At 36.5% G+C, this 27,102-nt stretch overlaps 1 protein-coding gene across 3 annotated transcripts in view; it reads right to left on the bottom strand.

The window, feature by feature from the left end:
* Nucleotides 1–167: 167 nt before the first annotated feature.
* The window catches only part of LOC128987228 (neuroendocrine convertase 1-like), a 29,159-nt gene continuing 2,224 nt past the window's right edge, over nucleotides 168–27,102 (bottom strand). Inside the window, exons 2-12 of one of the 3 annotated variants that reach the window (XM_054407973.1) lie at nucleotides 24,668–24,772; nucleotides 23,824–24,111; nucleotides 23,001–23,147; nucleotides 17,695–17,860; nucleotides 16,467–16,639; nucleotides 15,959–16,171; nucleotides 15,466–15,566; nucleotides 13,239–13,460; nucleotides 12,122–12,288; nucleotides 1,392–1,525; nucleotides 168–832 (exon numbers count right to left, since the gene is read on the bottom strand). In XM_054407973.1, the coding sequence (XP_054263948.1) occupies nucleotides 704–832; nucleotides 1,392–1,525; nucleotides 12,122–12,288; nucleotides 13,239–13,460; nucleotides 15,466–15,566; nucleotides 15,959–16,171; nucleotides 16,467–16,639; nucleotides 17,695–17,860; nucleotides 23,001–23,147; nucleotides 23,824–24,111; nucleotides 24,668–24,772 (1,845 nt within the window). In that variant the 3' untranslated portion in view covers nucleotides 168–703. Of the gene's footprint in view, nucleotides 833–1,391; nucleotides 1,526–12,121; nucleotides 12,289–13,238; nucleotides 13,461–15,465; nucleotides 15,567–15,958; nucleotides 16,172–16,466; nucleotides 16,640–17,694; nucleotides 17,861–23,000; nucleotides 23,148–23,823; nucleotides 24,112–24,667; nucleotides 24,773–27,102 lie in introns of those variants that run through there. The other 2 variants (XM_054407974.1, XM_054407975.1) reach the window with 2 other exon arrangements.

Raw genomic sequence — 27,102 nt, 5'->3', positions numbered from 1 at the left:
CTGTTACTCACAAGACGGTAAATATACAAAACAGATGATAAGTGGTGATCGATTTCGATTGGACACTCCAATCATCATCAGACCCGATAGGCGAAATTTCGTAAAAAATATTGTATAAAGTTTGAACTTTGTATTAAAAATTACATTATTTTCATCTTTTTGTGAAGGAGATGTGAGATAAAGAAGAGGTCTTATCTACCTTTTATAAGATATTTATATGTTTTTACTTGATAGGGGACCTCAAGTTTAAAGAAAGTGAATCCCAAATCACCTGGTTAGAGTACATTATAAACCTAAAAGTCGTTAGTAATTAGAGGAATACAAACCTAAGCCTCTAACAGAAGTCATGCACTCCAATTAATAGTTCAATAGACAAAACATTTTCTATTATGATCAATAATTTTGGCTAAGTCTCCAAAATAATTGAGGAGTAAAACCTTTGGTAGGAAATTGAAATCATCACTGCCATTGCTCAAAAATTTATTTTGCGTCTAACTCAGTTTCATTAGATAATTCTTAGGTAAATATTGCTAATGAATAAGACCTTTCAATTTTTTTTTTACATAGGGGTTGCTAGAGTCCAAACTCATTCATTGAGGCTGATTACCTCTAGCAAAGAGGCAGTATGTATAAAAACAAAATAAAACGTTTGTATATTTGAGTAGTAAAAATCTCTCTTAATCTACTTATTGTTAAGTACACATTATTTTACATTGAAAGGTGAATACTCCCTCGGCAGACTGTTGTAGTGAAGAGGTTTATCTTGGGTGCCACTGAATATCAGTAAAAACCCTTTGAATTTTCCCGTTGGTACTTGAAATATATGAAGAGGCTAAAACAAAATATCAACTGGAATTTACTAACTATAATTATCAAATGACAAAGGTAAATCAGCTATCAGAAAATAAAAAAGTCACACCTCAATTTGAAAAACTTAGATCCAGCTTTTTTCTCTAAGAATTTTATGGGGAAAGAATTTTTAAAGTCAAATAAGATTAATTTTTAAAGAGAACTAAGTTAACTGTGGTAAGAAAACATATTTTTTCAAATTGATTAAAAACTCTTTTTTGTGATTATATCTGGCATGTTATTAACAATAACTCTTAGCAAACCAATCAGCAAATACAACCTATTACTAGTAAAAAAATTTTTAAATCTCGATTATAGGCTTTTAGTTTAGCCTAGTTCTAAAATTAAGGGCACCAATATTTTTTTTTCAAATTTAACAAAGAGAGGCTGCAGACTATCCTAATAATAGACCTAATTATTCAAGCGAGGTTTTAAAATATATATCCTATATCTATAAACTCTGTCAGTGTACCGGAAGAATAAGTTAAACTCTTTCTAATGATGTGCATTATCTTCTATATAACTTATCGCTCATAACTTACGTGTATTTTAATTCGCAACATCCATACTCCTGAAGGTCGTTCACCCCAAAAGTGAACTGATTTGAGAGGCCATCCAATCAACCCTTTGAAGCTTATGTCATTCTTACGGGTCTCCAGAAGTGTAGATGTGGTACCTAAAAAGTTATATTGAATAGAGAATTTAATGTTTCTTTGCAATGGAATGAGATTACAAAACAGAGGAATGAAATTCTTTTAAGCTTCTGATTAAAAGAATGAATCACCATTGATCGATAATATAAAATCTCAGATTCACCAAGAATCCTCGTTTCTTGTTTTCATTAGCTCTCTGGGAAGTGAAATCAATAACTTTTGGAAACTTTAAAATTGCATGTGATCCTAAACATAGTTGTTATAATTTCTTTAATATCCAGTACAGTGGGGTCTACCAGCTAGGAGGAAATTTTACCGGGACAACGACCAAGGCCCACGATGGTGCGACGGGCTCTGCCACACGGGCCCCTTAGAGAAAATAAATTATTTATAAAAATAAGCACATCTGCATTAAAAAAATGAGGTTGACAATGACACTGAACAAAATATACACTCAAAGTTTTGAAGGATTACAACAGCTATTAAGACTGATTAATTTTGATGATTGCAATATAAATGATTTCTCATTATAGTCAATGAACCTCTTAATGTTACATGGATAATAATTTTCAAAAGTGATCTGTCCAAATCTTATTGTTTAATTACCAAAAATCACAAAAAAGTTTGATAATGTTCCTCTAGAACCAATAAACAATCCAATTACCTCAATTTTTTTGAAATTTTGCTCAAAATATTCAAAGGTTGATTCATATTTTTTTTTCTTTTCCTCATTTACTTCATTAGGTTGATTTAGGTTTATTTCAAATCAAATTGTTTGATCAAGAATCATCCCATTGTTTGTTTCTCTTTCGATCAATAAAACATCTGATCTTCTGGTGCTTCCGTTAGAAGAAAGACAGATTACTTCTTCATGCACTTCTCATGTATTATACCTTTTTCAGTGTACCTAGATTTCCTAGTGTACCTGTTGCTTGAAATCGAGCAATTGTCAAGTACCGGTAGCCTATTATACAGGAATTATACAAAAAAATAACAGTCATATTCTATGAGTGCTCAAAATCAAGCAATTGTCAAGTATCAATATTATACTGGCGTTATTTAAAACTGCAGTAATAACAGTCATTATTTTTTTTTTCGATAAGTTTAAAAGACTCGAAGCTTATGTAACTAATTGAAATACTCACTCTATTAATAAGGGGTTGAAATAATAAACTTATATCGTTGTTGTGACTTTGAATTAGAGTTCATAATAAGCACACATTTGAAGAAACTCTTTTATTGAAAATTGTTATGATTAACTATAATAAAGTAAAATGTAAACATTGAAAAACAATTATCATCTGTCTTGACCTTATTTGAATTATTAACTAAATCATATGAAGTCAAGATAGACTAAAGGATATGACAGTCTTCCCCACTAATTAAGAACAATCTTTTTCAATCAAATCTGGTAGTCTCTAAATCTTGAGGGCATGTGACGCTTACGCTGTGGTCTGGCGTTGGTATTATCAGCTTGCTCACGATGTGGTATGACATTCTCAGCTTGAGCTCTTTCTGCTGGAGATTGTTCTTCTGGTTGCCTTGGTTCTGGAGCTGCAACTGGATCTGGATTCCTATGTATTTGTGGTCGTCTTGGAATTCTGGGAACATCAAACAACTGCGTTGATCCGAATGTAACATTTTTCGTTTTTGGACTCTGTACCAGCGTTGGGCGTAGTTGATTGATGTGCCTCTTCAGGATTCTATCAGATGAGTCGAGAACTACGAGATAGTGTCTTTTCCCAAGCCTCTTCTTTACTTGACCAAACTGCCATATGTTTTCATTATTGATGAAAAGTTTGACCTGTACCCTCTCCCCCACATATAGTGAACGTGCAGGTGAAGACTGTGTAGTTGAAGGTTGAGGTTTGTACGGGAAAATGGCATTTAGTCTTATCCTTATTTTTCTGTGCAGGTAAAGTTCCGCCGGGGACTGACCACAAGCTAGCGGTGTTGCTCTGTACCTTTGTAAAATATTTTGAATTTTGGTTTGGATTGGAGTTTGGTCAGTTGAGACTGCTTTCAGGCGATTCTTTAGTGTTTGGATTGATCTCTCGGCTAAACCGTTTGTTGCCGGATGCCCTGGAGCGATGAATTTCTGGAAAATACCGTTTGTTTTGCAGTAATTTTGAAAAATATCACTTTTGAAAATGGTAGCATTATCTGAAACGAGTACTTGAGGATATCCATGACATGAGAAAATTCCTTCTAAAATATTAATTGTGTTCGCACTAGTAGGTGAGTCTTTGATGATTTTTACCTCCGCCCATTTAGATTTTGCATCAACACACATGAGAAAATATGTATTATCAAGCGGTCCTGCATAGTCGATATGAACCCTTTCCCAATTCTCTTGTGGTGTATCCCAGGGATGTACTGGAACTTTGGGAGGGCTGTGACGTGTGAGAGCACATTTTTCACATCCTTTGACAATACGTTCTATTTCTTTGTCGATACTGGGCCAGTAGACGTAGCGGCGGGCCAGCTGTTTCATTTTTGTTATACCTAGGTGGGTATAATGAAGTTCATTTAAGATTGATGGTCGTAAGCTTCTTGGAATAATTACACGATCTTGGCGAAATAAAATCCCGTCAACCAATGTATATTCTGTTTCATCAGACTTGTTTTTTAGATCTTTTACAATTCTTGATAAGTCTGGATCCTTTTCTGTTTCACTCCTTATTGTTGAAGCGGTTATGTGTTCATCTGACATCTCGAAAATCATTTGTTCGTATACTTGGTTGACTTCATTGGCAATGATTTCATCAACAGTCGAATTTATTTGCTGAAGTGGAGCTCTTGAGAGGCAGTCAACATTTTCATTTTCCTTGCCAGGTTTGAATTTTAATGTGTAGTTGAACCCGGATAAGTAAGATGCATATCGGAGTAAACGTCCTGATGTCATTTGAGGGAGTGCTTTGTTGTGCTGGAAAATCCGTGAAATGGGTGCATTGTCAGTTACTAGTGTGAAGTGAGTCCCAAAAAGGTAATAGTAGAAATGTGACACGCCAAAAATAATAGCGAGGCTTTCACGGTCTAATTGACTGTAATTTCTTTCAGAAACTGTAAGAGAACGAGAAGCATATGCAATGGGCTTTTCTTCTCCTTCTGTGACATGACTAAGCACGGCTGCAAGTCCTGTAGGGCTGGCATCTGTAGTTAGTACTAGAGGGAGAGCCGGATCGAAAGGTACGAGAACTCGATCACTGCAGAGCTCTGATTTGATTTGTAAAAATGCTGCTTCACAGGATGAATTCCATTCCCATTTCATATTTTTCTTTAACAGACGTCGCAGAGGATATGTGATAGTTGAAGCATCAGGGATGAAACGTGAGTAGTACGACACAAGTCCGAGTAGACGTTTGACCTCTTCAGTATTGGACGGGCGAGGCATCTGTTGGACTGCTTGAATTTTCGTTGGAGATTTACTAATTTTGTTGAACTCTACGACTCGTCCTAAATACTCAATTTTTTCTTGAAAAAATGAGCATTTGTTTCTGTTGACATGTAAATTGTAATCAGAGAGTCTCTGTAGACAGGCTTTTAAATTTTCACTGCATTCTTCAATGGTCGAACCATGCACAATAATGTCATCAAAATATGCTTCTGTCTTACGTAACCCCTTTAAGATCTGAGAGAGTATGCGGTTGAATTCTGATGGTGCAGTTTTGATGCCAAAACTGAGTCTATGTACTCTATAAGTACCTCTGTGAGTCGTCATTGTCTGTATCATGCTAGATTCTTCATCCACCTGGAGATGTAAATAGGCTTTGTAGAGGTCAAGTTTGCAAAAGTATTTTGAATTGCGCAAACTGTCAATAACATCATCAATACGCCTTATAGGATGATTTGCTTGAATTAGACGCTCGTTGACACCGCATTTGTAATCGACGCAGAGGCGGACACCACCGTCTGGTTTAGGAATGACAACCAGTGGCGATCCCCAATCGCTGGCCTCCACGGGTGAAATGATCCCTTCATTTTCCAGTGTGTCCAATTCCTTGTTCACTCGGTCGGTTAAAACATGTGGGACATTTCGTTCCTTAACAAAAATAGGTTTTGCACCATTTCAAAGCTGTAATGACACTTTGAAGTCTGGAACGCATCCAATTTTCTCTTCAAAAATGTTGGAAAAAAACTGAAAGATTTCTTCAGGAGACTGGATTCTTTTGATTTGGGAAATTTGAGTGCTTTGATTTGTGTCTTCATTCAATTTGTTCAGTTCGATTCCTAGGGCTCTTATCCATTGACGTCCCAAGAGTGCTTCGTGTCCTGTTGGAACAATGTGGAGTTCCTCTTTGACGCAACGTCCACAGTAAGTAACATTTATTTTCACTTTCCCTTCAGGTTTGATAATATTACCTGAGTAAGTTCTGAAAGCAATGTTAGTTGTTTCCAATGGAATATCCAATTTGAGTTTGTCGAAATCATTTTTAGCTAGAAGTGAGAATTTTGCTCCTGTGTCTACTTCGAATTGTTGTGGTTTACCATTGAGATTAACTGTGATCATGTATTTGTCTGAATCGTTATTACTTCAAACAGATCTAGTAACTTCGGGCTTGAATTGACATTAGTTACTTTATTTAGTCCGTAATCAGAAAATTTCGATGTAGACTCTGTAGGAGAACAGCACTGGATGTAGTTGGCTGCACTGGGAGAATTGATTTTCTTCTGTTCTGCGATAAGGGTCGAAATGCACACTTTAGATATGTGTCCTTGCTTGTTACATTTGTTGCACTTGAGCTTAGATTTGTCGGTGCGGCACTCGGATGCTTGGTGATTGTCTTTTCCACACCTGAAGCAAAGATTACCAATTCCAAGAGATTTCAGATCTGGACGTTTTCGAGAGCGTGAGGAGTGACCCTGTTGCTGTCTGGAAGGTCGATTACCGGTTTGGAATTGAGATTTCCTTGCTTTATGTGAAACTTTATTCACATCGTCACATATATTGAAATTTGCATTACTTGAATGTGAACGTTTAGACAGTTCCCTGGATTCAATTTTTGATGCTTCGAGGGCGATTGCTCTGGTAAGGATTCCTTCAAAAGTAGTTTCAGTTGACTGTAGAATTTGTTCTCGTAGCCAGTCATCTCGCAAACCTCGAATGAACTGGGCTCTCAGGAAAACTTCGGCAATTGAAACTGTCTGGTCACATGAACACTTGACAGAAAATTCACACTCAGCAATATCACGTTGTAGGGAAGCCACGAATTCTGTTATTGATTGGTGTTCTTTTTGAAATACATTTAGAAAATAGTGTTGAGATACTACAACGTTCTTCTTAGGAATCAATAACTGCTTGAATGCTGTGATAAGCTCATCATAGTTGAGACTTTTCAATTGTTTCTCGGGGCCTAGAAAAGAATTAAGATTGTTATAATGATCACTGCCGATAGAGATGCACAGTAGCTGTCCAATCTTAGTTGAGTCTGTTAGGCCTTTCATGGTGTAATAGTTTTCAAAACGTTCTAGGTAACATGTAAATTTTTCTTTCTTTGGATCATAGTTTTCAAAAGGAGCCACATTTGAGTAGTTGACCCGAGGTATCTCAGTCTGTTGATCATTCTGTTTTAAGACAGTTTCTAATACTTCTTTAATAAACTTGTTCTGGTTTTCTTGCTGTTGTCTTTGTTGTTCTTGAAAGATAGTAAGGAATTGATTGAACTGATCTGCATTCATTTTGAATACAAAATAATTTGAACACAAATTCTGAAAAATTTAGTAATCTTACATGTAATAATTCTGTTTTTCCTTCGTCGCCAAATAATTGTTGTGACTTTGAATTAGAGTTCATAATAAGCACACATTTGAAGAAACTCTTTTATTGAAAATTGTTATGATTAACTATAATAAAGTAAAATGTAAACATTGAAAAACAATTATCATCTGTCTTGACCTTATTTGAATTATTAACTAAATCATATGAAGTCAAGATAGACTAAAGGATATGACAATCGTAAAAACATTTTATCTTTTTTTAGAAGCCGGCCTTATTTTTTAGTGTTATATAGCCTTCAAATGTTTCCCGACTTATGGCTGTTACCACTAAACATTTCTTGCATGTATTCTAAATTCTAAACTTTGTAATTTTAGCCGTTGTTTGCGGAGTCAGCAACGTGTAGCAGTCAGATGTTTATTAGCCGACCTGTTCAACACCTGATTACCTGCTGATTAATAGCTGTGTGGTTTGGCGGGAACACCCGATCTGGCGGGCCGATGCACGGTCACGCGCGGGTATCACCGAAAGCAATGTGACATATATGGCTTTTATTTGAAAGACAGAATTTTATTCTTTTATGTCACTTCTCCAAAGGATCTTAGATATATTTACCTGTATAATAAACTGAAGTATTTTACTAGATTGTGTGTAATTTAAAAAAAAGATTGGCAGTTTTATCTTTCCATAAAATTAATAAAATGAAATAACGGTGGCAATGCATCTCTTAGTGGAAATATTGCGATTTGTTCTGTGCTGATGTAAACGCCAGATAGTACAGGTAAAATTAATACTTAAGACATGGTAAAATAATCCAGTTAATATCAATTATTACAAAATTGACCATGAGTCTGTTGCATGTTAAAGTTTTGAGGAAAATTAACCAAGAAACTGGTAGTTACGCCTCTTAAACCACCACGTGTCATATTGTGTCATATTGTTCATCAGCTACTAATGCATCATCACCCTCCATGGAATCATCAGGGGAGGGTCTCTAACTCGTTCTTCTCCATCGTCATCTTGACTTGACACTGACAGCTTAGGAGTTGGGTTTTTAGAGTTTGTACATTGTTTGCAATGCACCTTTTGCAAAATTGTTAACGTTTATGTAGTTGGTAAAAATATGGAGTTATGATATCTATTGCAGAGAGTAAAACAATTTAATTAACAACTAAGAAACTTTTGCTGGTAGATATTTATCACACGTTTTATATAAATGAAAACAAAGCTTCAATCTTTATTTTAAATTGTATGGGTCGATGATGAACCCACACAGATGATTGTACGTCGTCACATTTTTGTTCTCTATTACCTTCTGTACTGTGGTAAAGTATTATCTTTTGACTTAACCTGCTAATGTGGATAACAGACCTGCAAGTTTTAAATTTTGCAGTGTAAAATTTTGTAGAACTTAGAATAAATGTTCATTTGTATGAAAAAAAGACAATTTATAATTTGATCCCATTTTTATTCAATAACACATCCCACTGAAGAAGCTCTCGACCTTCCTCTTCAAACGCTAGCCGTCTCAACATCCTCTGGGTAGATTATCTAGAACCGATAGATCGAGGGTATGAGAAATCTTGAACTCACCCTGCTTCAGAAAGTCTAGGTAACTTTGGATCTGGAAGGTCTCTTCCCTTGTGCGTTCTAGAAGGCAAATAATGTTGCCCTTGATCTCCAACCAGCTATCCATCGGTGTGGAAATCTTAAACAGCAAATCCTTCCGATCATTCATATGAGTATTGACGTCCTTTAGGATATTTCTCACTAGCTTAATGAACATTGCAGATGCATAGTAGTTGTCTGTGACTCCTCGCACCAGGCAGAGAAGTTCCTCTTTGCTCACCGGACCCTTTCCACCAGCGTCTATGCTTTCCTTTTGCTCTTTTTCAATAACCTTCACGAAATCCCCGTATTTTGGCAAGTGGCATAGCATTTTCGCGTAGTAATCTGCGGTTATTCTTTCAGCGTGCACTGAAAAAGAGTTGAGCTTTAAGATGTAATCATTAAAATATGCGTCTAGACCCCCTTTGATTCTTAGAAGCATAAAGTTCAAACTGTTGCTGTCAATCTTCTGCTGGTCCACCTTTTTCTGACAGAGGGCTAGTAGGTCTATGCTCTGGAGAACGATCTTTTCAACGTCCTGGACAGAAATGTCAGTGCCTGATGGAGTTGGTGAAGGACATTCATCGTTCGATTTATCACCTTTGTCTGGAGTTGGCTTCGGTGTCGGTGAAGGTTTCGGCTTTGGTTTCACTACCACAGGCTTAGGTTCATCTTCAACTGGAGGTGGTGGTTGAGAGGTTGCTGGCTCAGGTGGTGGTTGAGAGGTTGCTGGCTCAGGTGGTGGTTGAGAGGTTGGTGGCTCAGGTGGTGGTTGAGAGGTTGGTGGCTCAGGTGGTGGTGCTGAAGAGGGTGCTTCTGGGATTGATTGGTCAGATCTTTTGGCGGAATCCAGCGTGGTTACTTGATAATTGTACTGGAATTTAGGTGAAAGCTTGGAAAGTGTGTGTATGCTAGAATTAATATTATGTTTTATGTTTCCTTGGATATGTCAAATTGTATTTTTGTTTATTAAATTAAATGTCAAATGAAAACTTATAATAGTAAGTGAATGGAAAGCTGAGTGTTCAACATAATTAGCCTTAAACATGTTCTATCCTTGGACCATAGATTTTCGTATGGCACATTTTTATAAAATTTTATAGTAAATAGTTTAGTTTTATCATTGACTAGCTAGTTTCTTTTAGTGTACAGCATGGAGAATAAAAACACTTGCTACTATTTATAACAGTATTTACATGAAAGTTTCCATACGTTTTTATGACGAAAATTTGTTAAAACCAGTAAGAGCTCTCTGACAAGTAGTTCACAATAGCTCAACTGATACTACTTGTCCAATCGGTCGGAATTCTCTACTAACGAAAGAATTCATGGGAAGTATGAAGAAGTCTATTAGTCATGCGGGTTGCATCAACTGTCCTCGTGGACTTTGTAAGGCGCTATAATAGGGCCGTATTTAGAACCGATGACCCCCGGTCACATCAGAGAGAGCCCTCCTTTATCCAGATTCAACTAAATGAACTTGACAATTGTTTACGATCAAATCGGCGAATAAACCTAGGACGCTAGGACACGGTCCAATAAATAATTCAATTCTTTCATTGATACTATTAGGAGACTGCACATTTTACGGGAGAAAATATGTGCACTCAAGCTTGAACTAAAATATCTCTGAGATGGATGATTCAATTTTGTTGAAACAAAAGTTAAATATAAGCTAGTTTAAATACATTTTACTGGTAACAATAAAAAAAAAAACAATAAAATAAATTGGTTTACCAGACAAATTTATATGATTGAAAAATCATAAAAAGTACAAGTTTTTAAGAAACTCTTAATTTTAACTTTAAACTTTTTAAATTTTAACTCTTCAGGAACACTAAAGTTTAAAATAACAATTGTAATTGTAAACAATTAATAATTGTAAACAAACCATTAAACCAATCTTTCTGAAATGTTATGGCCTATTGGTAAGTTTATTGTTATCATTTTATTGCATTTTCAAAATTGTATTCACAATGTAGTTTTTATGCTACTGTTAGTTGTTTAGACGTATGCTAAAATCTTTAATAAGACACTACAAACTTCATTCAAAATACCATCCTGTTTATCGTGACACAAGTAATAAATAACTACGATATATCAGATTTATAATGTGGACAAAGATGTTTTTAAACAGATTTTTATTTGTAAACAAAATTTTCTCCTGTGACTGGCCGCCTCATATTTCTAAAATATTTCCCAGCCGGGCAGAAGCACACGTGACACTGTGACATTGCCGATGTATATCTGGCTATCACGTTGATATTTTTCTGTTTTAAAAAAGTAAAAGCTTTTATGGCCGTGAGGATCACGCTCACGAGATTATAAGTTTACACTTTTCCCTGATCGTGGATGTCGACGAGAACATTTTCCCGCGGGTGACAATGACGATGTTTCTTGCGGCCACGGGAGATGTTCAATATTTTGCCGCTATTGTGGAAGACAATTATGATGTCCACACGACTGAAGGAAACTTCCGCTGCGATAGTGTACGACGATTTTAATGTTTCGTTGCCCTTATGAGATATTCTAGAATTCGATGCTATTGCAGAAGACGATGATGACGTTTCTCTTTCCACTGGATATGTATCAAGGATTTTGCCACGATTGTGGAAAAAATTATGTTTCCATTACCGAGGGGCGCTGGAGATATAAAGGATTGGGCCGTGAATGCTGGAGACGATGATGCTGTTATCTGATGATGTCTTAGGGTTGGTTGCAATCATGGTGGACTATGATAATGATTTCATCGCACAAGAAGTATTCACGATCATGGAAGACGATGATGACGCCTCAGTGCCTCGGGCCAAGCCTCGGGCATGGCCGTGCCAAGCAAAAGTGCAAGTTTAGGCGGAAATACCCGTGATAATGTTATTAAAGATTATTGGCAGAGGGGGGCCCCATTAACAAACTTGCGAGGGGGCCCGCGGGCTCTTATCGCCTCCACTGATCCAGTCAAAGTTTATTTACTGAGCTCCACATAGGAATGTTTAAGGACTTAGCCGTAAGTCAAAACATGTAGACTGTTCATTGCCTTTGATACTTCTGGATATAGTGGCTATTTTTATGGCGATGTTATGTTAATATCAATTTCAACATAATTAAATGTTTAATGTTTTCTTGATGGAAAAGCACACAGACAGACTCGAGTCAACAGTATATATTGTGGTCAAATTATTTCAGATGGTGAAAACGATGAAAATTATCAAAAAGTATCATGGATGACCTGTACAGGCATTTTTCATTGAACAATGATATCTGTAAATAATAGTTAAGTTCAAAAATTATAATTTACCTGTTGGAGAAGTGAGTTGAATAGAGATGGCTCCTCTACATCCATACTGTATAAATGGAACCACTTGAAGTTGCTCCAAATAGACAACTTCTTTGGAAGTGCCAGAACATGCGGAAGTATCAAATATTGCCTCTAATAACTGTCCTTTATTTATTGTTATTGCTTCTCTATAAAAACCAGACTCATTAAATAAAAATGCTTTTTAATGCTTCCTCTTTTTATACTTTTAAATATGACTTTTCAGTTATTTCGATAGACGATAATTTTAGGTAGCTAGCTTATTGTTTTAAGAAACTATGCACATGTACCAAGAAGATCAGCCAATGGCCAAAGGTATTAAATTATTTAAATTAAGGTATTAAATATTTTTTTTGAGATTATAAATTTGAACTTTATAACAGAAAACAAAATAATGAACCTCCACAAAGTTATACCTTTGATTATATATACACCATTTTCAAGACACATTTTTCAGTATAGGCCTACATTTCAAGCCTAATGTCATATAACGTACCCTGTAGAGACCAAAAAAATATTATTAAAGGTAATTATGATACAAGCTATTTTATCACTACAATACACCCTTTTACTGTATGTACCAGCTCACCCCTTGCTTTGCTGGATACGTTCCACGCACAGGCCCATAGCCTATGTGGACGCGCAAATGCAAGGTTAAAAAGACCGCCAACCCCTTCAAAAAAACGTTAATATAAAGTTTGTACCAAAACTAGAAACTAACTTAAAACCTTTTGTATCATCAAGATAATAATACATTAGTTTATCAGACAAGCATAAGAAAAAGCCATTTTTCGTTTGTTTTACACAGCTATACACCTATTTTTCCATCATTTAACAAAGCACTTACAGAGTTCATGATACTGTATATACACAACAGCTATGAAATTGCATATTCTTATTCTGAAATAACTTTAGAACTATGTAAAAATTGCAAAATACCAAATAGCTTACCATGTATTGATGGCTAAAGAAAATAAGAAGTTTTGGGAATTTACAAAGCTGTAACTAAGTCAAAGCAATAACAATAACATGTTAGACTAAAAAATATCTAAATATTTCGACAGATACAACAAGATCCAATTAAAATATATCATCCCACCTGAAGTACAGAGATACGCTACAGTTTCTATTCTCCGGCACTGTTGTCCACGTTTTTGCCAAATCAACCATTCTCTTGGCATTCATCAAGCCGAAGCCGAAGTCCATGCTGACCCAGAACCCTGCAGCATTTCTTCTCCAAGAGCCTTGGTTGTTAGCCAGGGGAGCTACTTCACTACTCATCACTATCAAGTGTTTTACATCTCTGTAGGTCAGGTTGGGGCTGTAATTTACATACAATATTACAGGTCATTTTATTTATTCTTTTATAGAGCACTTGGCTTGGCTTAGGAATATGCGAAGGAAGATGGAATGGGGATACAATTAACTAACTTACACAAAAAAAAAGAGTTCCAGACGGTTGATAGAATACAAAAAGCTAAAAAAAAATTGGATATTTTGTCCCTACAACTTTTCAGGCGCGTGCCAGTTTGATAACTGCCATCCTACCTACTTCATCTAAAGAAGCCTCCTTGGGGCAAAATATCAAATGTGTTTTCATCCAGACACATTTGAACCAAATATAGATTGTATATGGTTTTTTTTACATTTGTAAACAAAGAATTATGATGAATACTAAATGAATCCAGAAGTGATACTACACTGAATGTTTCAGATCTTTGAATTTATTGGATATTACATCACATCTTCCAATTTAGTGGATAGATATCTCCAATAGGCCTTCAGAGAAAGTTCTCCTTGTCTTAGAGAACCTATTTTGCATCCAGAGAGGTGGTGGATCATTTAGACAAGCTTCAAGAAACAAAACAAACAAAAAACTAGAACTTTAAAAAGAACTTGAATCCTAAAGAATGCCAGAATATTACATAATGTCAGAAAGGTTTTTCACAAAGTTTTGCTATTTTTTGGTGTACAGTAGTATGTATGTGAGTACTGTGCACGTAACATGTGTGTGTCAAGTGTCAATGTATCAGTGTCTAGTGACCCAAATATGATAATTGCACAGTGCACACTGTAACTATTACATCAAGAATAGTTTATATTCCGTAGCTGCTAAACGTTGAAGCAATACTTCTCTTGCTAGAGACATGAAAATTTCTCCCTTTATAAAGTATTGCTAATTTGCTTTTCATTTTAGTAAAAAACTCAGTCTGTATTTAAAAAAAAAAACTTTCTAATTTGCTGGTCAAATTTTTATTGTCATTTTGACTTCAAAATACTGCTTGTTTAAATTGATATACATTTAGAATATTGCTTTATAGTATTCTTTTGTATTTTAAAATACATCATTAAGTTAGCAGTTCATATGTAACCTTTAACTGTTTAGGAACTAAAAACGCAAACGTATATTTTTTGGCCTGAATATTTAACAGGATAGAAAACTTTGACTAGTGTGATTTTGTGAAATATTCCCTCTAGTTTTTTGTTTCTGTTTTACCTTAATAAATTTTTTAGGAAATGTTTTTCCTAGTGTGAATGAGGGTTAAGTGCGGAAATGGGTTATGGGGTGTAAACAATGGGCCTTGAAAACCCCTATTAATTGGGGGGGGGGGTGTAAATTGGGTTATGGAACCTTGACAACATTTTTTCTTTGTGGTCTTCCCCCTATCTTCTCACAAGAAGTCTGGGTACCCACCAAAAGCATAATTCCTTTTGAAATCAATATTTTCACAGCTATTTTTAAACTGCTATCCCATTTCTGCACTTTCTCCTCTATCTCTGCACTATCAGAGCCATAGCTTTCAGTCATCTGGCGATGAATGTCAGCTTCGTATGTGTTTCTCGTAGTAAAAAAACTTATCACTGAACTTATTTGTCTGCAGCGGGAGATTCCTCCCCCCCTAAAGCCCACGTCACAGAATCCTTCCCAAATTTGTATCCAACCCATGCCGAGAGGTCCCAGAGCATCTCCCCTGTTAGCGCTACAAATGGTGTCATCTGTTCACAAATGATACCAGTAAGCATGATGCGAGGAGCCTTGTTGCGGCATACCGTACATGATAACTACATAACTGTCTGCCAAAACGCCCTTACATAAAAGTGGCCCTCGTATTTATAAGATGTATAGCAAAAATTGAATTAGATTTGTATGAATGCTTTTAATGTATAGTTAGTCCCTTTGGAGGACTCTGATCTGGCTCTCCCTATCTCCCCCTAGCAGGAGAATGAAACAGTTTTGTTCAGCTGGCTGGTTAACAACTTGCTTATCACAATCAGACTAACATAAAACTTTCATGTTCGTATTTTCATAGTAGTTTTATACATACTTGGCCTGGAGTGCAAGAGCTACAATCCCAGCAGCCATTGGAACTGAAGCTGAGGTGCTTCCAAACCTGTTGTGGCATGTGTTGTCAGGATCTGTAGTAACCTGAATAAAACCATCATAAAATATACTTTCATTTTTACCTGTTATTAACCTTTATAAAATCACTAGCTATTGTACCCGTGCTTTGCAACGGGAAGAGGACACGAAATAGAAACATTTTAATCTTTATAAAATTTGTACATCTGTTGTATAAATAGTTACACATCCGCCAACCCTTTTTAGAAACAAAATTCAACCTTTATGACCTTTATAGAAACGTTTGTGGCTTTTAAATCTGGTTATACTTTTTTTATACTTTTTCAATGAATTGGCGACCATCATGTTCAAGACTGGCATGAATCTAGAAGCAGGTTGATATAGCAATCATAGCATCAAAGATAAAGGTTATGGAGGTAATACAAGGATTTTGTCAAAGGTGATGCTTGAGTACAGACCACTCCCTCTCCGTCCTCTCCTCCGCTAGAGTACGTAGTGGCAAATATCGCAGAGCAGCGCTCACTATAGTGGGTGGTTCCTCCGCTCCGAGTGGCGCTGGCAATCGTCATCAGATAGAGACTGTTGCTGTAGGCATCTGCCCCACAGTTATCTCCCCGCACCTTGCCATTGCCTGCTGGGAACAGGTAAATGGAACCTTTCCCATTTCTCCCCTGAAAATTGATGAAGATGAAAGTATTATATAACGTTTACATATCAAGGTGCATGACTTGAAGCCTTGAAGTGAAGATGACATGTTTTGAATGAATGTGATGATAGCTATGTTACTGACTAAGATCATTTAAGTAATGATAGCTATTTTTAATTGTAATGTTATAATTTTGAGGTTTACTCAAAACCTTGAGTGTCTTCCAATTTCCAATACAAAAAAATTAATCCTTCAAGCACACGCCTCATCCAAAACATTTTCCAGCTATAACTATTTTTCAATGTTCAACTTATACTCACAATTTGTAGACATCTCTGTATAGCTTTCCCGGACAGGGTTCCCATGTTCTCCATGATCGTGCCACTATCCCCAGGCCCCCAGGAGTTAGAGAAAACATCAATACCTTCACACTTGTACCTCAAGGCTTGCCCCTCAACCACATCTACTCCAGGCTGCTCCAGCATCTTTATAGCTGGAAAATCAAGTGTTTGTGCAGGAAACGTTTTTCTGACAAAATGAAATAATCTTTACAACAGTTTTTGGTACATCTGTTCTTCTAGGTGAAACATTTAAATGGTTGTATTGCTATATTATGTAACGATTTTACAATGGTGAATCCAAATGATTTTAACAAGTGCAGAAACATAGATTATCAACAGCCCCAAATACTAATGACTGACCCTGCCTTCAATTAAGATATTTAACTGCCATAAGTAATTTAGATTTATACGATGAGGACAATTATACAGCAAGTGGATTGCAAAGGATGAGGCTATTGAATGAATGGGATTTGAGATAATAGCTGTTAAATAAACTAATAAAAGGTTTAAATTAGGCTTACCGGTACCTGGTGTTTTTAAAATGATCACTTTTAGCTTAAAGTACAGTTGTTTTGTACTGCTAATTAAGTGCATCATAATTACAGAATGTCAATGTGGTGTTTACAAATTTATCATGGTGGTGTTCATCAAAAGTTTTAAATAACATGAAACACATACAAAACTAAACATTTAATGAAACTGGTCAACCAGACGTTAACAACTTCATAACACATGTTATGTTAGGCCGGTGGAGGGTAAGTTGTAACTGTCAAGTGTGGGCCAAAAACACAAAATCATTTTGACAGCAACCAGATAATTTAGACCCTTAGTCAATAAAATTATTTAGAGGCCAATCTATCATGAAACAACAAATAAAATAAAGGCTTGATCTATGATACTTTGTAATCCATGGTAGTATAAATAAAATACAATAATTTCATGCTGCAGAGCATATGGAACAAATCTTCAGCTCAGAAAGTCTAGATAGTTGAAAAATTAGAAAACGTGTGTAATTGATATAATACAACGGATTGTTCCGACAGTAATGCGGGTAACATAATCCTCTATCGTTGTTTCTAAAGATATAAGTCCAATCTGTCAGGTTGTTATTTAGCCTAGAACATCTACTAATATTCAAATTGTCAAGGACATTTTGCTCCATTTTAATCACCACCAAAATAATAGATTTTCGGTATTATATATAGACCTGCAAGTTTAGCGTTGTAAGCGACGCCCACTCCACACTCTCTATTATTAGCAGCCATGGAAAGAATACCTGCACACCTCGTACCATGGTAGTATCTTATACCATACTTGTACCCAGGGGTCACATCACTTCCGTTGTGGTTGAGGTCGTAACTATACTCTGCGTCCTGATCGAAAAAAACAATATTAAAAACTGTATAAAGTTGTGTTAATCAAAACTCTAGTTCAGGAAATGTATTCTTATGTAAGATTTAGGAATGATACGATTCCGTTCCCTATCAAAGGCAAAAAATGCCACTGGCTTTAGAAACACACAAAATAAATAAAATAAAATAAATTCAAACCACATAGTATAGTAAACCAGCGTTCCAGGATATTCTTCAAGAACTGTGGGTCAATGATGAATCTGAGTTCCATAACTTGTTCCTAATTTTCTTCAAACATATTCATTCCAATTCAACCTTTTATTTCGAATGGGAATGCAGCTACCTATTCATATAATTACTAACCTTTTTTTTACAGTATGCACACAATGCATCATAGATTTCCTACCTATAGATCGATTTTGATACCTATTAATTAACAGCTGCGTCTAAGGAATAAGTCGGTCTTAGTCACTAACAAGACTACAAGATCATGCCACTCATCCTACTCATCTCCATTCATACTTGGCTTAAAATACCTGTTGTATTAAGTATGTTCTTTTAGTCATATATGATTTATTTGTGTTTAAATATCTTTTGTTGACAGATGATTTTTGTAAACATGTTTTGGTAAACATTGGTTTAGTTGAAAATAGAGTTTGTTGAAACAAGATGTGTGTTTAATATTCTTGTATTAGAAATAGAACATGGTGGCAGCTTAGTGGATTTTTATCGAACTGAAAGTCTAAAACCACGCATAATGTCAAGTAAGGGCAGAAAAAAACGAAATACTCGGAGGCACAGGTATGAGGATAACGGTGAGGACGACGCCCAAAGTGAACTCAACTACGTTTCAGAAAGGGACTCTAGAAAGACTAAAGATGAGTCACGAGGTTTTGCATTGGGACATACGAACCGAGAAAATGATGCAGCTATGTATACTCCTACTCCGATGGTCAATATCACGTTACCAACTCCAGAGACGTTCTTTTTTACTCCGAATGAGTGGCATTCCTGGAGGAATCGCTTTCAAAGGTACAGACGGGGTTGCGGTCTGGATAGCACTTCCGACGCTCGGCAAATCGATGTACTTTTGTTTGTAATGGGTAGTAGAAGTGAAGATATTTTTGATTCGTTTTCACCAAAACCTAATACTTATGACGAGGCTCTTAGGGCCTTTGATGAATACTTTGTGCCAAGACGGAATATAATTTATGAGAGATCAAAATTTTTGAGACACAAGCAAGGGAGTGATCCATCTGAAAAATTTATAACAGATTTGCATGGCCTTGCGAAAACGTGTGCATGGGGTGAACTAAATGATGAGATGATGCTTCTCGTCCTCATTATTGGTATGCAAGATGAGGGTCTGAGTGATAGACTCCAGCTGGAATCTCAATTGACTCTGGAGAAAGCAATTAATACCTTGCGCCAACATGAGGAGCTAGAACGCCAAAAACGTGAACTTGCCAGTACTAATGTTTTTTTGGTAAATAAAACGTCAGTTCAAAACGGTAAAGCGAATCGGACAGAAGGAGTTTGTGACCAGAAATACATCGAGGATGCAGAAAATACAAAGAAGTGCAGGAAATGTGGTTATGATTGGCACGGATCACTGGCCGAATGTCCTGCTAGGAAAGCCAAATGTGCAAATGTTCCGAGATTGGACATTTTTTTCGATGCTGTCCCTACCGCGAAAAGTGGATGAGAAAAAACAAAAACGTTGTTAAAGAAATCGAACAGCAAGTTTCAGACTGTGGAGATCTACAGGTTCCTGAGATTTTCATCGGGAATATAGAAAACAATGACAGAGCCTGGGCCCAGGAGGTAAAAGCAAGCTGTGGAAACCAAGTGTTAGGGCTTATAAAATTTAAACTTGACACAGCCGCTGATGTAACCATGATTCCAGTAGGAGTTCTTGGTGATTTTATTAAGACTCTGCCTCTAGGAAAGTGCAAATCCCCTGTGTACAGTGCAAAGAAGAAAGAACGAATCAATATTTTGGGAACTTTAAGGCTGAAGCTTGAACATAAGGGTGTATCAATTTATGATAATGCGTATATTTCTGAGGAGATCACTGTTCCACTTCTTAGCAGACGTTCCTGTGAAGAGCTGAACCTGGTGAAGAGGATCTTTTCTGTAGATTCATCAGATATTGACTGGGTTACTGAGTACCCTAATTTATTTCAAGGATTGGGAAATATGAAAGGAGAGTACAAGATAGAAATGAAGGAGAATGCAGTTCCTTATGCTATATCTACCCCCAGGGTTGTACCAATACCTTTAAAAAGCAAGGTGAAAGAGCAGTTAGAGAATATGCTTGAAAAAGGAGTGATTGTCCCAGTTGAACACGCGACTGATTGGTGCGCACCAATGGTAGTTTGCGCAAAAAAGAGAGGTGGGGTTACGATCTGCGTGGACCTATCCAAACTCAACAACAGTGTGAAACGTCGGTTTTATCCTATTCCAAAGATTGAACTTTCATTGTCCCAGATCGCGGGAGCCAAGTACTTCAGCAAAATCGATGCGAATTCCGGTTTCTGGCAACTGAACCTTGCAGAGGAGTCTCAAGATTACACAACATTTATCACCCCTTTCGGGAGGTATAAATTCTGTAAGGTACCTTTTGGAATTACATCTGCTCATGAAGAGTTTCAGCGCCGTATGTCAAAAGCTTTAGAAGGGGCAAAGAACTGGTTAGTGCACATTGATGACTGTTTGATATGGGGAAGAACGAAAGAGGAACACGACGAGTGTCTTAGAGCCGTTCTAGAGAGAGTGCAAGCTAATGGAATCACTTTGAATAAGCAGAAGTCTGAGTTCTGCAAGAAGACTGTGACATTTTTGGTGTTTGTGCTGTCTAAGGAAGGAATCAAGCCTGATCCAAGCAAGGTACAAGCAGTTGTGGACTTACCAGCCCCAAGTAATGCTAATGAAGTCCAGAGATTCATGGGCATGATCACTTTTCTGGCTAAATTTATTCCGAACTGCAGTGAGATTTTAGAGCCAATTACGAGCTTGTTAAAGACTAAAAACGATTTCTTTTGGGGACCAACTCAGGAAAAAGCTTTTGTCACAGTGAAACAGATTTTATCATCAGAGCCATGTTTAACTGTTTACGATCCGGAAAAGCCCTCGATTCTTTCTTGTGATGCTTCAAAAAAAGGTCTTGGAGCGGTTTTACTACAAGTTGAAGGAGAAAACAAGAAACCTGTGGCATATATATCTCGGACTCTAATGCCTGTTGAAGAAAACTACAGTAACATTGAGAGAGAAGCGCTTGCGTGCACTTGGGCAAGTGACCGTTTAAAATGTTTCCTGATGGGTAAAATGTACACAATTGAGAGCGACCACAAACCGCTTGTCTCAATTTTCAAAAGACAAAATTTGGACGAGCTCTCACCGAGGCTACAGCGATTCCGAATGCGTATGATGAGATACGATTATCGCATGACCTGGACCCCAAGAAAAGACCTTGCCATAGCAGATCTGCTATCGAGATGTCCTATTCCGGCTAATGAAGATGGCGAATTGACAGAAGAAGTGGAAGCCTTCGTCCATGAAATCAGTATGATTAGAATAAACACTACAGACGAAAATGTGACAAAAGTACTTCACTCACAAATGAGGGATCCAATATGTGCACAACTCAAGCTAAAAATTTTAGACGAATGGCCTGGAAAATCAAGTTTACCTAATGAGATTCAAGAATACTTTAATGTGAAAGACGAGTTAAGTTGTATTGATGGGTTATTGCTTCGAGGAACTCGGATGATAATACCTCATGAACTACGAGCGGAAATGCTTGAGAGGCTTCACAGTGGACACTTGGGAATCACAAAAACAAGGAAACGTGCTTTGGAAACCATGTGGTGGCCTAGAATTTCTCAAGAAATAGAAAGAAAAAGCAAATCGTGTCCAGTGTGTATTCAGAACTCAACTAATCACAGTGAACCATTGATTCCAGAACTTATGTTTGGAGGGAAAATAAGAGACAATCTTCCATCTACTTTGGTTGGAAATCCTGTGGAAAATAAAGACTTTTTTGAGAGGGAGAATAAGTACCAGTCGAAGTATAAGATGCAATTTGATGAACGAGATGGAACGAGGGGTTTAAGTGAATTAGAAGAGGGAAGCATGGTATGGATCACAGATCTACGTAGACATGGTAAAGTAGTCAGGAAATTGAACGAACCACGTTCCTACCTTGTGGACATTGACAAGAAAACCATTCGACGAAACCAGAAGTTCTTAGTTCCTGCACCATACTACGGAGAAGATTGCATTCTTTCAAACTGTTCATCTACGGTCCTTAATTGTCCATCTAACTCACGTGATCGTCCAGACGCTGGCACATTTACCCATTACGGAAGGTCCATCAAGATACCGAGGCGGTACCGAGCTTCATGAAGATGTAGACATCTTGAGGCGGGATGTTGTATTAAGTATGTTCTTTTAGTCATATGATTTATTTGTGTTTAAATATCTTTTGTTGACAGATGATTTTTGTAAACATGTTTTGGTAAACATTGGTTTAGTTGAAAATAGAGTTTGTTGAAACAAGATGTGTGTTTAATATTCTTGTATTAGAAATAGAACAATACCTACTTTGTATGGTCGCCATTTCTTCGAAAAGTATTAAAGAGTATTAAAGTATTTAATAATTAGAAGTATCAAAAGACACTACAAATTTCCCATGAGCTTCCTGCCATTCTTTTATCGTAGATAAAACTATTCCATTAGTACAAATAATTCAGGATTTTGCAAAGTTTTTTGCTTCTATAAAACTTATGGGTGATATTCTGTTAACATTGCAGTTTTGAGAAATAACTTTAAGGTGAGAACGAGAGTGATGTCCTAAATTTCCATTAATTAAGCACTGAATTAAAGTTTATACTGATAAGGCTGAAGGCTTAGAGTGTAGATTTTCTGCCTGGCAAACCAGGGTTAGAATACCACTAGTTGCCAATGTTTTCTTTTAACTATGTGAAATTCGTGTAACTTTGTGGTTTGGCTTGCAACTTAAGATGAGGCTTACTTTTACACTAAAAATGGTTAAAACTCTCAGGTGGAGTAACATTCTCTTAATTGAAGAACCTTCTCCACTAAAACCAACAAACTTTAGCTAATAAGACCTTCAGAATGAAAGAAGGTTTAAACTCACATAGTTCTGCTGCAAGTCGGGATGCGTAACGTCCACTCCATCGTCCACTACAGCTATCCTGACTCCTTCACCTGTGATGTTCATCTTGTAAACCTCCATCAGACTCATTCCCAAACCTATACCACTCTTGTCCAGTGGAGAACGGAGCTGAAAATATTGCAATTTGACCATGGAAAAGTGGGGTGGGAAATTGCCTTTTCCAAAGAACCTATTGGTAAGCAACCGGTATTTTTTTGCAACCTCGGTGAGCGTTCCCACACTGGAAAATGTACGACTACACTACAACATTAGATTCTTCTAATGTGAAAATGCATTCAATTATCCTAATAGTAGTAATACCCATGCTAAAATATGAACAACAGCACCGTCAAAATTTTGACAGCGTGGTGGATCCAGAGTGAGGCCTTAACTTTTAATTACAGTAGGTACCCAAAACAAATTACAGTAGTAGCCAATTATTTTATTATAAGTACTAACTCATTACATTTTAGTCTTCCTAAGAATTAGTTAATTAATTGCAGCACAATAATTGCATCCCCCATGTATTTTAATGTATGTTAATCAAGTGTTTATCAAATCATAAATTTGCAAATCACCTGAAACCATTTTACCTTTTTACTAAGAGAACAACAAAGTATGCCGCTCAAAAAAGTTTATTTTCAGATCTTTGTATTTATTTATCTTAAACTTTAACTACTAAAACCCTTACAAAGCTCAATAATTGAGTATTCTAGAGATATAATGAAACACTCTATTCAATCACACTGTGTATATCTTTGACTATTAATAATATCTAATTTCATGTAATATTAATTTAACTTACCCCATACCACTGCTTTTTCCATAGAGGATCATCAAAGTAGTCAAAGTATTCAGAAACATAACCTTTTTTGATTTCAACATTATCTTTGATTTTTTCCTTATCTTCGAATAAACCCAACCAAGAACCAATAGTTTCTAAGAAGTCAAAATAATTATTTGATGTATTTTCTGTTTTATTTTCCGCATGCAGATTAGGTTTTGGGATTGGGTGGACTATTTTATTTAAATTAGGGTCATCAAAGGATTTTTTCACCCTGTGTCTGACAGACTGTTGTTTTGCCAATAAAACCTAAAATTAAAGTTTATAACATTTTATTTTATTTAGCATACTCTCAATACCGAACCATCCACTATCAAATGGTGTTATAGCTACAAATGGAGCTTTTTTAAGTTTAGTTATTCTCTTACTGTCTATTCTAGATATTTGTTCAATTAAGTTGTTTTGAGGTCCAGAAGCATTTTGTTTTAGTTATGGAACAGATTCAGCTCAACTCCAGTCTTGTCGCAGTATAATTCAAAAATATTATTACATAGTGGTTAGTTCTAGCTCGATAGTTTTTAGAACTAGTGTCAGCATTTTAATATGTATAACAAGACACTAAAATTTTCTAAGAGCGTAAACCATTATTTTCTTGAATTTTCAAGACTACTGCTCCAAACAATCTGCTTAGTAATTTTTGTAATTTTTTAATTCCTGAGAAGCTTTTTTAAGACCTCATCTACGAGAAATATTTTAAAATAAAGTTTCAATGAATCTTAAAAACTGTCAACGACCCTATTAAAATTCTACAGGAAAGAGTTAAGAAAAGGTATGACTACATTTTATTCTGTCTACCGGTACTTACATTTTTGTTCCTAATCAACAGGTTTGTAAGATATGGTTTACTAAACCTTTGTCTTAAAGGTAACCCACTTCTTAGAAATATATAATGGTCATCAAACAACCACACCTAAAAGCATAATTGTTTCTTAGAACAAATTATTTCATCAGTACCTATATTAGGAGAACGTGTATATTAGAAATTATTCACCATTTGTTTCAGAAGGTTTTAGAATATTTTTTTACATAGGTAGTAATAATATATGATGGGTTGACAAGAAGAAGATACAGAATTTAAAAAGATCCTGGCCATTATATTGACTTAAGTGGTCCAATGCTGGCCATAAAATAATAATAATAATAGGATGGGTTGATAATGAATTGTTTTAATTTTGTCAATTATTTCATGAACCTAAATTCATATTTCCCAAGTAGCACTCATCGTTGGCCCAACATTGGGAAATGGTTGGCAGAAATTTTAACGATTTGCCAACGTTGGCCCAACGGAAACTGGTATTCGTTGGCCCTACAAAGAAAAGAATCGTTGGGCATTCGTTGGGTTTAAGTATAAAACATTCTAAAACGAATTTTAACAAATTGATTTATTTAAAAGTACATAAATGTTATGGCAGCAGAATATAAGACAAATATTGTAAAAATTTGGATCAATAATGAATGTTGTCAGATGATGTTGTGATACTAGATACAGTGGGGAACACCTGCTTAACATATAATAATTATTATAATTATTTTTTTTAATCCTATACTCTAATACGAGCAATGTTTGCTTGTATGTATGCTTGCTTGCTTGCAGAAAGATCTCGAAAACGGCTCCGACGATTTTCTTCAAATCTTGTAAATAGTTTATTTTTGGCCTAAAAACGAACTTCATGCAGTTAGAACTCCCAACAAAAATCTAATTACGTAGAAAAACTAAACTTAAAGTCATATTTTTTTTACATTAGTCTTATGGGTTGCTAAGTAACCATGTTGGTTGAATTAAATAACAAGGAAAAGTAAACAAAATACTTGAAGTTGAAGCATGTGTTCATTATAAGCCAACTACCCACAGTATACTAGCAAATTACAAATACAGTACAAAAGGAAAAACATCACTTGTTACTATTGATCAAAGATTATACTGAAGATTACTCAATACATTGTAGGCCTAGTAAAGGCTAGCAGTGCGAAGTGTGGGATCTGTTTATGACGATTAGATTAAGGTAGCCTATCTGGAATCCTAAAATGCTATAGGAAGGGAAGGAAACAGGTCCGCGACGTAGGAATTGGTGAAGGAAGTAGTAAAGGCAATCATAAAATGCTATGGGAAGGGAGAGTGACAGGTCTGTGACGTAGGAAGTGATGAAGGAAGTAGTAAGGGCGAGCAGTCCGGATTGTGGGGACTGTTTATGACGATAAGATTATAGGGTATCTGCAATCCTAAAATGCTATGGGAAGGGAGGGAGACAGGTCCACGACGTAGGAAGTGGTGAAGGAAGTAGTCAAGGCAAGAAGTCCGGAGTGTGGGAACTGTTTATGACGATTAGATTAAGGTATCTGCAATCCTAAAATGCCATCGACAAAAATAATTAAATATATACCGTCAGCTGTGATGTGGTTACCATAGGTTCTGGTGCACACCGCTGGGAGCGCCATGTAGTTACGGCCTACGCGCTACGTAACTACACGACGCTCCCAGTCCAGTGGTGTGCGCCAGAACCTATGGTAACCAGTGCACGGCTGACAGTCATGTTAATTCTTGTTGACTATGTTTCAGCTTTTAATACACAAAGAGCTATTTGAGAGCTATTTGTTTTATAAGGAAAACAGGTCCGCGACGTAGGAAGTGGTGAAGGAAGTAGTAAAGGCGAGCTGTCCGGAGTGTAAGAACTGATTATGACGATTAGATAAGGGTATGGGCAATCCTAAAATGCTATGGAAAGGGAGGGAAACAGGTCCGTGACGTGGGAAGTGGAGAGGAAGTAGTCAAGGCGAGTTGTCTGGAGTGTGAGAACTGGATGGGAAGGGAGGAAAACAGGTCAGCGACGTAGGAAGTGGTGAAGGAAGTAGTCAAGGCGAATAGTCCAGAGTGTGGGAACTGTTTATGACGATTATATTAAGGTATTTGGAATCCTAAAATGCTATGGGAAGGGAGGAAAACAGGTCCGCTACGTAGGAAGTAGTGAAGGAAGTAGTCAAGGCGAGCTATCCGGAGTGTGGGAACTGTTAATAACGATTAGTAAGGGTATCTACAATCCTAACATGCAATGCGAATGGAGGGAAACAGATCAACGACGTAGGGAGTGGTGAAGGAAGTAGTAAAGGCAAGCAGTGTGGAGTTTGGGAATGGATTTATGTATCTGCAATATTAAGACTACTTTCAGAGTAAACTAATGATTTTCCCCGAGCAAAGCTCGGTCTCCAGGTACTATTCTTTAACTTATTTAAGCAAGTTTTTAA

This window comes from Macrosteles quadrilineatus, unplaced genomic scaffold (genome assembly GCF_028750875.1).
Source record: "Macrosteles quadrilineatus isolate MER2022 unplaced genomic scaffold, UCM_ALF_1.0 Scaffold_2__2_contigs__length_208266976, whole genome shotgun sequence".
Taxonomy (NCBI): domain Eukaryota; kingdom Metazoa; phylum Arthropoda; class Insecta; order Hemiptera; family Cicadellidae; genus Macrosteles; species Macrosteles quadrilineatus.
The sequence above is the reverse complement of the archived record's forward strand: the minus strand, read 5'-3'. Positions and strand labels throughout refer to the sequence as shown.